At 38.5% G+C, this 16,043-nt stretch overlaps 1 protein-coding gene across 1 annotated transcript in view; it reads right to left on the bottom strand.

The window, feature by feature from the left end:
• Nucleotides 1-16,043, bottom strand: part of SMKR1 (small lysine rich protein 1) — a 215,692-nt gene that overhangs the window by 170,632 nt on the left and 29,017 nt on the right. The window contains exon 2 of the mRNA XM_044088839.1: nucleotides 2,825-2,895. Coding sequence (XP_043944774.1) covers nucleotides 2,825-2,827 — 3 coding nt within the window. The 5' untranslated portion in view covers nucleotides 2,828-2,895. The remainder of the gene's footprint in view (nucleotides 1-2,824; nucleotides 2,896-16,043) is intronic.

Raw genomic sequence — 16,043 nt, 5'->3', positions numbered from 1 at the left:
TGCCTTAAGTCATGGTTCAGTTTCAATAACACCACTCTGATTAATTATATATACAGGTGTGCGTGTTGTCTGAGGAGGTGTGGAATGTGATATGTGAAATATCTTGTACTGTAAGATATGGGAATGAATTTCGATATGAGTGGCAAAGTAAGGAGACTCAAATCTGAATTCCCTAATCTTGGTGTATATTTCTTGCATCACTAACTCGATCCCCATGTATTCCAGTTATCATTTTTTTACTTTTGCATTTATTCTGAATTATTGTTTTCTTTTAATTTCAATATTAAGTCTATTGAATGGGGCTTCAGGTAGTTTCTATAAATAACAAAAAATATGTTAAATTGTAGATGGTTTTGTAGTACACTTCGAAAGCAATTTTTCAACATATTTAAGGCATCATGAAAGTTTTTGGTATTTTTCCATAACTTTCATCATCATGCTTACTAAATATCAGCTATCTTCAGCTGGTTTTGAGCTCATTCATTGCCCAGTGGGGCAACTGCCAACCTGAGGGGCTGCTATTCAATCGATCAAACAGGACGTTTGATTGCTCAATCCTCTACCACAATTAAGGGAGAGAGAGTATCTAATTATGGCCCAGCATGTGTGCCACTAACACTAGCAGTAAGGATGTATGATGAAACCTACGATGCACACACACTTGTGCGCATGTGCTGACTTCCACCCAGTGTCTGTTGCACTGTTTGGTGTGTCCGTGCACAATTTGTGAGCAGTACTGTTTTTGTATTTGACCTCTGTCACAGTGGGTCAATGCACCAGCCTTCCTCAGATGGTCAAGCCTATTTCTCCTCCTCAGCTCTCCCAGCATCTGGAGTGCTACACATTCTAAGGTTGAACTGACCATAGTCAGGGCTTTATCCCTCTATTCTATGGAAAGCTATGATGCACACACACTTGTGCATATGTGCTGACTTCCACCCAGTGTCTGTTGCACTGTTTGGTGTGTCCGTGCACAATTTGTGAGCAGTACTGTTTTTGTATTTGACCTCTGTCACAGTGGGTCAATGCACCACCCTTCCTCAGATGGTCAAGCCCATTTCTCCTCCTCAGCTCTCCCAGCATCTGGAGTGCTACACATTCTAAGGTTGAACTGACCATAGTCAGGGCTTTATCCCTCTATTCTATGGAAGTGCCATGTTTTTGATATTATTTTAACAGTGCAGTCAGGGTTATTCAGGACATGATAATTTTATAGTTTACATGCATTTTTGAGTAGCTTAATTTTATTTAGTTTACCTATGTAGGATCCACTCATTTTTTCTAATAATGCTCATTTTCAGCTAGATGACTGGATGTTTATTATTTTATTTTTTTTTTTATTACTTGTAGTTAAAAATATCCGAGGTCAGACTCATGTTCTGATGGGTAATGTTTTATTTGTAGTGTATGCAGTGTTTTATTTATTTATTTATTTTTGCTCATTTTAAGATTAACTGCAGCTGAGACAGGGTTTTACTTACAGTAGAATTTATATTCTGATAAGTTTATGACACACAAAATGTTGATAAATATATTGATGACATATACGGGACATATTTAAATAAAAATTGTGTATATCCTGTGCCAGATAAGGTTTGTACTATGTGGGGATATATGAGAATGCCTCAGTAATAAATGCCAATGTGTGCACACGTGTACATGTATGTATAAGTAAAATTCTATTCCTACCTCTCCATGGTTTCTAAAAATTACTTTCACTTACTATATAAAATCACCAGGCTCTGGCACCTCAGGGAAAGTGTTGATTTTGTGAACCATTTAAGGGTACATTGGCAATTCCAAATAATTGCTCTTAAATGCAAGCTGTCTCTGAAATAAAAGGAATATGCGTTTATATAAATCAGCACAGAACCGAGAGAGTAGTGTAACACAAACAAAATCAATGCAAGAATAAACATATGTATGATAGGTGTTCTATTAAGTGTTTATATTGGAAAGGATGCTTGAAAGTGAAGACCAATAAGTCAATCATCATAAAAAGTTCTATTAAGTGTTTATCTTGGGAAGGATGCTTGAAAGTGAAGACCAAGAAGTCAATCACCATAAAACTCTAAGGATGGCAAAGCTACTGTCAGTAAAAATGTTATTATATGCTGTCTTTTATGTTAGAGTAAGTTAACATTCACAGATACTACCAATATGTCATGATAACTGGCATACATTAGGGGACTACCTGGCCCAGCTAGTCTGTATGTTTCCCTGGCTGTATTCACAAATATTTTTCAAAAGGTCCATTTTTTGGTTCTTCATTGCCTCACTTTAGCCTTCAGTCCTCATTATTTGCACTCTCACATGCAGTCACTCTACTGGGTAAATACAGTTGTCCTTAATGACAACAGGATGCAAAATATACATGACAGAAAATGCACCAAACCAGTATTGTCCCTGGTAGTCATGCACTTCCATGACACAGAGTGTTCTACCATATGGATTATATAGTTTTTTCATGCAGTTTAATCACATTTGTTCAGCTGGACCTGATGGAAACTTGGGTCTGAATAAGATCAGCAAACTCCTGACTGACTATCTGAGCTGCTACACAAAGCATATCTGGTCAAAACCTGGTAGATCTGTTAAAAGACAGTGCTAAAAGCAAGAAAGCTACAGTTGTAGTAAAAGTGCAATTACCAGCCTATTAGTGCTGAGTAGTCAGAGCAGCTGTACATTCACTAACCAGCTGTGAATTTTATCAAAATGGTTTTATCAAGATCCAGCACATGCACTCCTTTTCTATTTTAACCTTTTCAAATTGCATGAATTAACTGTATATGCAATAAACCTTCTCCTTTATGCATTTCTTTACCATAGTCTAAACAGCTTCTTAGCAGGAGTCCAGCCTCTTCTGTCCTTCCAGTAGAGTTGTGGCCACAGCACCTGCAAGAAAAGATGACAAAGGCACAAGACATAATGGCAGATAAGGACCAGTAGGCCATTCAAAAATCTGTTCATACTCCCTCTATACTACAAAAGCTAGAAGAGAAGTTATATTTTCTCACATTACTCTTCAGTGCAGCCTTTTAGACATCATAACATGCACACTTATTGCTCAAAAGTGCCTAGCAAATGCACCCACAGTACCAAATGTATGTTTTTCAGAGATCTTTTCATTCTCATTATATATCCCACCTCATCTAAGCCAGAGTACACATGCAGAAGTCTAGCGTCATACAAATTGTGACAGAAGCCCTGTGGCATCCCCTTAGCCCAATACTAAACTAGTCAATCTAGCATTTTGCATGCTGATGTGTTCTCTAGAAATGAACACGACTGAAAGTTTTTTTATATTACAAATTATACCATTAAATGAATTAAATACGTCCAGTATGAGAGTTTTACAATATGTTAAATTATACATTCATTTAATACCTATGACAGAATACAGAACAAATGTGTCGATGGGGTGGATGGCATAAAAATCTGAAACTTCTAGCTACATCCTAGCCACATGGTAGTGCTTTCATTCACTTTGCCAAGGCTTCCGCCTTTTCACCATTTGTTGCATGTTCACAGCAGTAGAGCTTGAATTATCTGCAAAAAGGTGTGCTTTAAGAAATATTATTAGTCATTACAGCAACACTGCTACTGTGCAGTTTTTAGTGCCAACTTGTGATCATCTGCATTTTATCCATTTGAGTAGTGAGGCTGTCACTTATATTTATTTGATTTTTAAGGGATGGGATTTAGCTTTACATAAATTATTTTATGTGGTAATAGTATGTTTGATTGGTAATTCTGAACCATTCTTGTATATTGTATTTGCATTTGCCCATGCTGCCAAGGTCATATTTAAAAAGCCAAGTAAAAAATCCCAAAGGCAGTCAACGAAAGTAAAAACAGCTTGAAGAACGACTGTAGACTGTATACAAGTGCTCAAAAGGTGCAAGCTCCACTTTAATACATAAAACAACAGTTTTATTGTTTTATGTATTAAAGTGGAGCTTGCACCGTTTGAGTACTTGTATACAGTCTACAGTCGTTCTTCAAGCTGTTTTTTCATTCGTTGACTGCCTTTGGGATTTTTTATTTGGTTTTGTGAGTTTTTGGCTTGTTATGTATAATATTTATAAAGGTCTGTAAGGATAAATTCATTTAACAGTGAACAAATTACTACATAAATACATTATTCAGTGATCCACTATACATGTTGTCTTTCACCTTTGTTTTCTATTTTCTTTGTTCTTGTTCATTTGAAACAATGCAGAAGTTAGTTATCTTCCCTATAGTGTATTAAAACATATATAGACAGGTAGATGGACAGACATGGGTATCTAATAACTGTAGTTAATTTCATATGTTAACTACAGTTCACTTAATTCATCCTTCATGGTTAAAGAATTCCCCAGATGCATAATATTCATTCATTTAAGTCTTCAAAACATTCAGTTAAGGGTCGTGGGATAGCTGGAGTTTATTGTGGCACACCACGGGGCACAAGGCAAACCTGGATCGAATGACAGTCCATCTCACAACGCACACACACTTATACATACACATTTCTGGGTATGTTGGATGTTCACAAATTCACCTACAGCATGTCTTCTCAATGTAGGAGGAAACTAAAGTAACCCATGTGGACACAAGGAGGACACAATGCAGTCTCTAAAGAGAAGAAATACCAGCTGAAAACTGAATTGGAGAATCAAGCTCAGTAAGGCAGCACTGGTCACCAATGTGCCACTGTACTGCCCAGGTACATTACATTTAGAGAAATGTACAACTTAACAGGAATTTTTGGAATAGCTCTGAAAGTGTATAAAAGGATTCCATCCCAACCAGTTTACAGTAGTTTATCTCTATTATTTGTTTTTGCATTTTTTGTCAGAAAGCCTTGCTGAGTAACTTTTTTAACCCATCATAGTCACAAAGAACATATCAGTATTTTTTATTTTTTTTTTGCATTGCTGCAAAGGTATTTGGTAGCGAAATATGCAGTGCTTGGGGTAGGACTACACCTGTGGGATAGCAGCTACCTTCTGGAAGTTCAATTACATCTTAAAAACTCCTGGTTATACTCTGGGTAAGTAGAAAATGTATTTAGATCCACTTTCTAGATTAAAGAGCTAGTAGTACTTTATATAATTAAGTCACAGCAGGCTGATGTTACTGTGGAAAATGACTCGTGTCTACTATGCTGAGAGAGGCTTCAGACATTTCAGAAATGCCATTATCTAAAAGATGTCATCTGGTATGATTTAGAGGCCACTTTTAAAAATAATAACTTCAGTTGTGCTGCTAGACTGGGATAAATGGCCCCTTTAAAGGAGACATTAACCAGTACGACTCCAGCATTTGCTCTAATGTCACATGATTTCAATCACTGCAATTCTAATACAAAAACTATGAAGAATAGTTAAAATTCTGAGGAAAAATCAGAGATATTCCTATAAAATTAGAAAACTACAGTTATATAAGCAAACTTACCATAATAGTAGATATTTGAATGATCACTGCTGCAGTAGCCTTAGCTATATGGGTTATATTCTGCCAAGGATATAACAGCCAGCCAGCTTCCAAATCCTCAGGGGACCTTCCACACACCCAAACTGTTAGCTTGAGCTGAGCTGACTAAAAAGACAGGTTTGGGCTCCAAGCCCTTCAGAGATTTCATGCCAACAGAAACAGTGAGACTTAGCCCTGGGAAGACAATGCTAGGAAATAAATAAAGAAGTGTCCACACCCTGGCATAAACAACATAGCAAAAAACAAGGGGAGGTGGAGGGAGGGAGTGGCTACTGCACCAAAGATCATTCAAACATATACTGTTATGGTACGGTTACTTACAGAACTGTACTATGTTCATTATACTTCTCACTGCTGCAGTAGCCTTGGCTGTATGGGTAGAGTACCCTAACATACTACATTTGGGAAGTGGAAGGGGAAAGATCCAGGAGCCTGTGGAAAATGATCCTAGCAAAGCCTGATCTTGACCTAAAAAATGAATCAAGCTTGTAATGCCTTATAAACATATGTATAGAGGACCAAGTTTCTTCTTCTAGAATACTTATAGAATCAAAAAGCCACAGATGAAACCAAGGCCCTGCTAGACTGGGCCTTGACCCTTCCTGGAATAATTTGGTTGTGATGAGTATAACAAAAGGTATCAGCCTGAGACAACCACTTGGAAAGTTGTCCCTTCGTACCTTCACAACAAATGAACAACTGATTTGAAGATCTGAAAGATTTAGTTCTGTCAAGATAGTACCGGAGTTGTCTGTGGACATCCAAAACATGGAGTATCCTCTCTCCCTCATGTTTCGGTTCAGGAAAGAAAACAGGGAGTTGGATAGTTTGGCTTAAAGTAAACTCTGATACCACATTAGGTATCAAGGAAAAATTAGTTCTCAATGAAACCCTGTCTCTGTGGAAAATGAGATAGGGTTGACTCACCATAAAAGTTTACAACTCACATACACTTCTTGCAGAGGACGGAGCAATCAGTTAAACAATTTTCCATGTTATGAACCTCAGGTCAGCCAGATAATCTGCCCCAAATGGAGCAAGTGTTAGCATCTCTAACATAAAATTAAGATCATTAAGAAGGGGGCCACCAGTTTTCTTAGAGGCCTCTTATGCAAAATCCCTTTCAAAAACATTTTGACATGAGAGTGTATTGAAAGAGAAGGATCCATGGGCAGACATGCTGAAATGGTTGATATATGAAACTTAATGAAGGAGTAAGAAAGGCGATAGGATAGTAATTCACACAGACATTGTAAAACCAGTAAAACTCTAACCTCAAATTGGTGGCTATTTATTGTTGGCACCAACTAGAAACACTTTTTTTGTCTGCTTATATATGATTTTCTAGTAGCAGTCTTTCTTGCCTCCATTAGTATCCGCTGCATGTCCTCAGTAAACAGATGCCTGAAAGGAATTAAGACCCTATCATCCAGGCAGTTAGCTAAAGATGACAGATGTCAGGGTGTATCAAACACCCCTAATCTTGCGTGAGTAGATCCATTCTGTGAGGAAGCTTGGGCTAATTGCCTCTAGACCTTTCCAAAAGAAGGGAGAACCACTGTTGCCTGGGCCAGAACGGAGTCAACACAATGATTTTGGGGGATTCCCTCTGAATCTTCAAAAGTACCCTAGATATCAGTGGAAAGGGTGGAAAAGCATAAAAGAAAATTACTGTCCAAGGAAAGGAAAAAGCCTCTGTCTTCCAGGCTTTCTTGCATGCAGTCCTGCAGAGGAATCCTGCCAGTTGATTGTTCAGAGAGGAGGCAAATAGGTCTAATACGGTCACCATTGCCAGCTTAAAAATAAAAAACTTTAACCAAAAACAAAAGAAATACAAAACATGAGCACTTTCAGGCAAAAGCCCTCCTTTACATTTTAAAAGAACACAGCAAAGGAACACTTAAAAGCACTAAAGAAACCACAAGGCATAAAGAATCAACCAATGGATACATAGTATCAATTAAACAATCTCTGTGCTCTGAGTGCTGGCTTTAAAGGGACAGTGCCGGCAAACTGTTAACTCTCAACGCAACAATCCATTTTTAAAGTGTCTGTATCGCCCAGTAAATACCACCCATATGACTGTCACATATTCAGGTGATACCAGAATTGTCTGTGACATTACTTGGAAAAACTGGTCCATTTTAAGTCTTGATGAGAACATATCCAGGGTTGTTGGTCTCTCTCTCTCCTTGCTTTAGCTTCAGGAATACTCTTTGGCTTAGGATGCAGCTGTGTTATTCAGATTTGTGTATCAGAGTGAGCTCTGGCTCTGTGACTAACAACTTTGGTACTTTTCCTTGCAGGTCGTGCAAGGTTTGTGCATGCATTTCTTGTGCAAGTCTTTTTCACCATCCATGCTTTAGTTGCTGTTTGTGCGTTTGTTCTCTTGTTGAGTTCTTGCTATGGGTATCATGAGAATCATAGATGCAATGAGACCCAAAATCCTGAGGTATTCTCTTACAGTGACTGAAGTCTGAATGGAAAACCTTAGAAAGGGATGAAGATATAGATCTATTTTATCTTGTGGAAGAAAAGCTTTTGAATGGAGGTGACAAGCTGGCACCCCAGAATCACAATCCTATGTGAAGGAGTCAAAAAGAGAATTTTGAATGTTCTTTTGAAATCCCAGCTTTTGTAAGAGATCTCATAACCAAGTAAGAAATTCCAGACACTTTGAAAAGGACTCTGCAAAGATAAGCAGGTTGTCTAAATATGGAGAAAATGAGGATACCCTGTAGCCTGCAATAACCTCTAACTGGAGCTAGATTGTGAATAACTGAGGTGCAGTGAACAGTCCAAAGAGTAAGGCACAGAACTGATAATGTGATCTAGGCACATAAAACCTTAAAAGTCTGGAAGAATATAGGGATGTGATACTAAGCTTCTTTTAAATCTAGTGCTACCTGGAAACTTAAATGAGGAAGAAGAGGTAACAGGTTTGAAGTGACAGCATTTTGAACTTAGACACTACTGTAAACAGGTTTAGGAAAGAAAGATCCAGAACTGGTCTCCAAGGATCTTCTTTCTTAGGCATTAAAACATTCTTGAATAAAAACCTTTCCGAATCTGGGAAGGAGGAATTGGTTCTATCACTCCCTGAGAAAGCATGGTTGAAGGGCAGAGGAGAACAGAGGAATCTGGCTGGTGGTTCAGCAGTTACCCTCTGGAAAGGAGGAATTTCCTCCCACTGCCACTTGTGTAACGTTGATGATTATCTTCAGAACCCATTTGTCTGAAACTATCCACTGCCAAAGAGAAAAGTAGAGATTCAGGCTTTCATGAAGGGGAAAAGGGACTGCCAGGGTGGGAGAGCAAAATACGGTCCCTTAAATAGTCATTCTGACCTGTTGGACTGTCCATGGTTTGGGGGATTCCTGAATTCATTTTGGAACCCCCATGACACTTCTTGTTAAACATGTTTTTTTTTTGTTGTTTTTGTCAAAACTGGATGAAGGATTAGAGAATCTCTTAGAAACTTTGGAAAAGGATAGCTGAAAAATCTTCAGCGATGGACTGTATCAACTTACACATTTCATCACACTGTTTGATAACCTCTGCAGGAGAGGAACCAAAAAGTAAATCTCTAGCCAAAGCAGAATTTAAAAATTCATTTTTCACATCAGTTAAGAAGTTCTGAGAATGCAGCCAGGCAAACCTCCTCACCACTGGCCATAGCCCTAGAAGAAGTGTCAACTGAGTTGTTGTTTGTCTTTTTGGCTTTCCCTGGTTAGGGGTTGCCACAGCGAAACTCTAGTCCACTAATAATTGGCAGTAGATTTTTTATGGTGCCGAGTTGCCAGCCCGACGCCCAACCTTCAGCGAAGGCACGCCCATTCACGCACGTCTTTCAGAGGCCACTCAACCGCGGGGAGGACTCATGATCTGTAAAATGGAAGAAACTAAATTATTTAAAGCAGATTTTGCTCACAAGAAGAAACTAAGGACAAAATAGTCCTCATACATTTCACAATTAGTCAGAATAACCTTTTAACACATGAGCCTGACAAGTCAAAATTCTGAAAATCAAAGTTGAAGCATACACTTTTTTTCTCATACTTGATAATCTCCCCATCCTTGTTAGAAAGAGTAGGATACGAATTAAACAAATGTTTCATAGCACTGGCTGCTGGTTTTGCTTAATTAAAGCTACAGCTGCTGAGTCAGGTTCGGGATGAGTGTATAGTATCTTAAAATATACTGAGTGAGTATTTGCCTTTTTAGTCTGACTATCAGGAAAATAAAAGCGGGCAGAACTGTAGGAATGACTGCAGGTTCTGGAAATTCCTTCCATAACAGCTTATAGTATTTTATGAAAGACTGAGAAACCTCAGTGTTTTTCCACTGAAAATACTGACACATTTTGGAAATAATCTCAACATTACAAATGGTTTTCAAATACCTTACACAACTTTTAAACTGACAGAAAAATGTGCTCCTGTTTAAAAGTACAGTTAGGGCTCATGACAGTCCATTAAAACAAACTTCTGACTTAAAAATAATTTTACTAAGCAGGACAATTTAACAAAACAATATTTTTCTAACTTGGAAGGTTTTTCTCCAAAGGGAACTTATCTGCCCAGCAAAGTAACAGCCCAAGCCAACCACTGATCCTCAAAAACCAGCAGAATATCATTCTCTTCAACATCAGGAAAGCTCTGAAGGGCATTGTGCTCAAACCTGTCTTTTTAGTCAGTTCAGCTCGATTTGACTGACAGTTTGGGTGTGTGGAAGGTGTCCCAAAGCTTTGGAAGCTGGCTTGCTGTTATATTCTTGGCAGGATATAACCCATACAGCTAAGGCTACTGCATCTGTGATCAATATGATGAACATCAGTTGATCAGCTGTGTCCCGTTATTTGTTCTGCTTATTTACTACTAGAAAGGATTGTGTACCATGCTCCCTCTTCTACGCTGAACATGTTTGGGGTATAGATCTCAACCTGTTAGTGCAAGAATTAGGAACAAAACCAAAGCATAATGAGGGACAAAAGCTCAAAATCAGGGACAGACTTTAAATATCATCAAAGACTCCTACAAAAGGGCCTCACTGAGAGAGATACTTGGTGTCAAAGCCATGGCCTCAAGCTCAATGCCAAAAAGTGCATTGTCATCCCCTTTGGTAAAAACTCTGTACCCATGAGCTACCACAGAGGTGGTAATCTACTTAACACCGAAAGTGTGATAAGCGATCTTGGGACACAGGTGGACAGTAGTCTCTCCTTTGATAATCACATTGCCACAGTAGTCAGGAAATCCTTCTACGTGGCACACCTCATCACAAAAGGCTTCTCATCCAGGAAAAAAGAGGTCATTGTTCCCCTCTACTCATCACTCATTAGACCCATTATAGAGTACAATGCCCCTTTTAGTATGTACCTCACAAGACATCTAAAACAACTGGAAAGGCCGCAGAAATACCTCACAAAGAGGATTACCAGCCTCAAACAGATGCCCTACGCAGACCGTCTCAAAAAACTCCAGCTTTACTCCGTCGCATATCACCTACTCAGAGGCGATCTCTGCCTAACATACAAAGCTATGTCAAACCCAGAGCTGTTTGGACATGCTCCACTTAAAGAAATCCCAATCCCTCTGAGCTACACCCTCTAGGGACCTAAACCTTGTCACCACAATAAAAAGAACATGCTGGAGGGATAAATTCCTGTCCCACAGACTTCCCGGACTCTGGAACAAACTACCTATCTATATCAAACAAAGCTCCTCATTAGCACTCCAAGAAAAATATTGATGATTGGATGGGAAATAGGAAATTCACCCCAGGGATCACCTCTGTGGCTCTGCCCGACATGGGCACAGGAAAATAATTTTCTTGGGTGGCAAAAGCCAGGGTACCTTTTTCGCTAGGCTTGTAGAGGCCCTAGGGCCAATAGCCTAGCACCTACCTATGTGCCTATGAACCTATGAAATATTGCTCTTATTTACTTAAAACGTTGGTAGAATAGCACGTTTTCCATTAGCATGCATTTTGTTAAGAATCTGACATCTGAAACTCACCGTCTGGCATTATTTAGTGGCTGCACTCCACGATTTGCCAAAAAGCCACAGAATTTACAAGGAACATTTCAAAAATATGAGGCAAAATCAGGGGCAGCTGAAAGGTATAGTTTGGTTACACAATCTGCTTTTAGGCTCCATTTCACGGACTGTTGAGCTTTCATGCTGTCTTCCTATTGACTCAGTCTCTACACTAATCTGATACCCTTCTTCATGTGCTGAATTCTGCTATTCTACCAATGCGTTCATAGCACTATTCCATGATAACAAGAAAAAAGCTGTGATAATAAGATGTAAAAAAAGATATCAGGGTAGTTAACATGTATTCACCATTATTTTATTTCAAGACGGGTACAGGCCCCACACTCATAACTGTTTTAAAGGAGTATGAGGCAATCACCATCTTGAAACATTAACAAAAAAGTTTCTCTGAAGTACTCTAAAAATTAAGGTCACTATACATATTATTTTTTCAGTCACGAACTAGGGTATAAAAGTGCTTCACTTTATACATAACCGCCTTCTGGGTAAGGCCTGATGTACTGGGTGAAGTCTCTCATAGGAATTCCCTATAAATGCTTCAAACGGTTAATGTATACATCGTGATGCAGTACTTATATTAACTTTGTAGATCATTAGGCATGAGTATTTTATGTACGTCCAGTACAGAATGTGTGGATTTACTCAGAACAGTAAAAAGGTACAGGCACACTCACACAAAGCAGGAACCTTAATAAGGGTGTATTAACCATTACACAGATGAGCCTGGGAGAGAGTGGTTGCTCACATCATCTTATGAATACTGATTCAAAAAGATACAGAGATGAATTCCCTCAAATATAACCAGTTAGGAATCGGAGACCCCTGACGTTATTGACTGATTCCTATTTAAGGGGGTCAGTCCGCATGGAATACACTGGAGTATGTATTTTCATTTAGCAAATTTTTCATCCAAGTACAATAGTTGTGCAAATCCAAGATTTTGATGGGTCAGTCAGTTACATACACAGAGATGACAAAGTACAATAACATCGCTGTGTTTAGCTACAAAGAAATATACATATTAAAATGAGCAACTATATAAGAAAAAGACAGTGAATGCTTGAGTGCTGCAATGCGTTATACTATCCTATCAGTAAATCATGCATAATTACCATAAATACTACAATATCACTGAATTCTTAATGCCCCAGCTGTAATTGATCTTCTTTTGGACTGAATGTAGTTATATTCTCTCTTCTTCTGAAATGCTGTCAATACCTCCTCAGTGTATAAAGTGCTGGTTTAAGGATTAGTGCACAGCCAAACACATTACATCCCACTTGTGTTTTGAACTGCTACCATCTTGGATACAGTACGAAATTAAAACATTACAATTTTAAATGTTAAATCTAATTTTAAAAGCTATTATATTAAATATAACAGCCCATCACTTTACATAGCAAACTAAATAACTGTCAGCCTTCTATTAAAATATTACTTTGATTTAAAATGTTTTGCAATTGTATAACAGCAGAAACTCAATAAACCATTCCTGACAAACAAATAATTCCACACAACAGTCACCATCACTGAAACTTACTCCCTTTGCTTCACCTTGGATGAAAATAAAATTATCTCCCCTGGTTTCATTTTTAGGATTAAATGCAATTACCATGATTAAATGGTAGCATAATTCACATTCATATATCTCAAATGTCCAGATTTTTGCTTCATATTTTTGGCCTTTTCCTCATAAAATTTGTGGATTTCTGGTAAATCACTGAAGACTGAAGTCAATAAATAATGAGTTACATTTGAGTTTAGGACTTCATGTAATTCAGAAAATGTTTGATAACACAAATCCTCATTCTATCAACTTCCTAAATCTGTAAGAGCAACAGTTAAAATCTGTCCATATTTTTGGGCCTTTGTCCCCCATTCTTTTAGATTTTGTCCAGATTTCGTTCACTAAGAGGTTGAGAGGTATGTCTCCATTATAGGGTGGGGTTATCGCTATAATAACATCAGTATTGGGAGGTCAGAACACCTTTCACCTCATGCCGTGACCACACTGGAAGAAATACTATTTTCTGCAATAATCCATGCAAGGACATGGGTTACTTAAGCAATAATCCATCCACAGCAGTGTGTGGAATATTTTGAGATTTGTTTACTCCTGCCAATAATCCATCCACAGCAGTGTGTGGAATATGTTGAGATTTGTTTACTCCTGCCAATAATCAATCCACAGCAGTGTGTGGAATATGTTGAGATTTGCTTACTCCTGCCAAAGTTTAGTCAGGTTGATGAAGTCTGAGCAACCATACATTCTGGCTAGGCATGAGTAAAACAGGGAGATACATAGTTAACATACTTCTCAACCATCCAGGTTTTCGCAGAATGCCCAGATTTTTCCCTCTTATTTTTAATCTGTTCCTCATAAAATTTGCGGTTTTCTGACAAATCACTGAAGACTGAAGTCACTAAATGATGACATACATTTGAGTATGCCACTTGTTTCATACTTCATATTCATCAGAAAATGAATGCTAACACAAATTCTATTATTCTGGCAACTTTCTATGCTTATAAGAGCAACATTTAAAATCTGTTCCTATTTTTGAGCCTTTGTCCCATCATTATTTTAAGCTTTGGCCAGATTCCTTGCTCTAATAGGTTGATAGGACTGTTTGTTGTTTTGTTATTTTGTTGTATGCAGTAGTAGCGGAAGTGCTGACAAGCTAAAAAACAGTACTGGCTACACTTCTCAAGTGCACAGAATTTCACAGAAAGCCAAGATTCTTGCCTCATATTTTGGCCTGATCCACAGAATATTTGTGGTTTTATGGCAAATCATTGAGGACACGGCATCCATAGTCAGTTACCTTTATTCTTCTAATGGAGGGTTAACTTTCTTGCCTTCAGTTTACCAAGTCAGCTGTTCATCTGCTGCACATAAGTCTGTGACATATTCTTTCCAGTGTTGTAAATACAAAATATCTACGCCACCACGAAGCAAGCATGATATGTGTGAATGGCTCAAGCTATTCCCTTCCATGGTATGGCAATGCACAGTATGTAATGACAATGAACCATATGGTGATCTTAACCCTGCACGCTTGAAGGAAATTATCCACTGCATCCTTACGACTGTTACTCCTCCAAATCCAACACCCCCCACGAGACAGCTTATTCCCATCCTACCGCCAACCCCATGGCTGTTAGATAAACCTGGGATGTTGGTATAAACAAGTGTAATAAAATCCCCACTCTAACACAGCTGTCATAAAAAAGCATAGATTGACAGGACACTAAAACAACATAACAATCGCTGTACTCCAATGTTATGAATGGTCCTGCATTGTGGTGATGCAGTCTGTGGTTTCAATATGCGAAGAAAGATTTACAAGAATTAAATGTGCCATCTGAGAAAGTCAGCTTGTCCAGTATTACTTTACTGAATGTGTGAAAAATATTGGGAAGCAAGGTGTGTTTAACAGCTCTGGGAAAGGTAACAATATGCACCCATATGCAGAGAGATCATGGCATTTTCTTACAATCGCCACTTATTTTCCAAGGCCAAGTTACTTCATCAAGGAAGCAGATTGCACAATGACTTGTTAGAATAGTTTGGGTATTGTCATTTCTAAATCCACCTATGATATTTCAATAAACGTTGCAGCAGACAGCAAATGCTATAAAAATTAATGGCAGTAGCTTGTTTATTTTTTATTTTTTTGAAAGAATACACTTAATTGGTGGAGATAGTACAATTTAATCCTGGTTAGACTGTCCAAGTGGTGGCTGGATCTCTTTATTTCTGTGATTAACTTGAGATGTTGTTTAACTAAACAATAATTAATACTGGGAGTAGAACTATGACCTCTTCCCTTATTATTGCTATTATACCTCCCCCGAGATTCTCTATAGCTTGCACTACATGCAAGATCGGTGCAGGAGCTCAAGCAGGCAATATGTCTGCCGTGCGATCCAGGAACAGCCTGCAGGGGTGTGCACGAGCGCTCCTGCACTAATCCTGCACAGACTAAGCCCCTGTATGCAAATCACCCCATTTGCTGGAGAAATCTATGCAAATGAGGTGATTTTGCTATTCAGGAAGCTTGCAACCAGCCGTGCAGGACTAGTGCTATCTGCAGAAATGTACCCGGATAGTAACTGAGTACATTTCTGCAAAATCCAAAATGGAGCTGTGACCGCTCCAAATAAAGGCTGCATATCATGTAGTAAGCATGCCAATGGCCAAGTATAAGGCCATTGGCACTGCAAACAGTAAAAAAATACAAAAATCAACTTTTATTTTTTTTAGCCGATCTCAACTGTCTAAGTGTAGGGCAGTGGCGCGCAAATGGGATTGGGGGGAAAATAACAAAATGAACCTAAATTAAGCATTCTAACTCAAATCAGTATTCTGCCATGCAAGTCAATGGCAGGCAGAAGACAACATGGCCAGTGAGTAGTGGTTGCAAAGGGGGGAGGCTCAGTGTGAGACATGTAACTATGCATTAGCAGGCAATCCTATGCAAATGATGGGAAGGATAGTAA

Source organism: Protopterus annectens, chromosome 11.part0 (genome assembly GCF_019279795.1).
Source record: "Protopterus annectens isolate FY-2018-M chromosome 11.part0, PAN1.0, whole genome shotgun sequence".
Taxonomy (NCBI): Eukaryota; Metazoa; Chordata; order Ceratodontiformes; family Protopteridae; genus Protopterus; species Protopterus annectens.
Note: the sequence above shows the minus strand (reverse complement) of the source record. Positions and strands in the feature narration are given on the sequence as shown.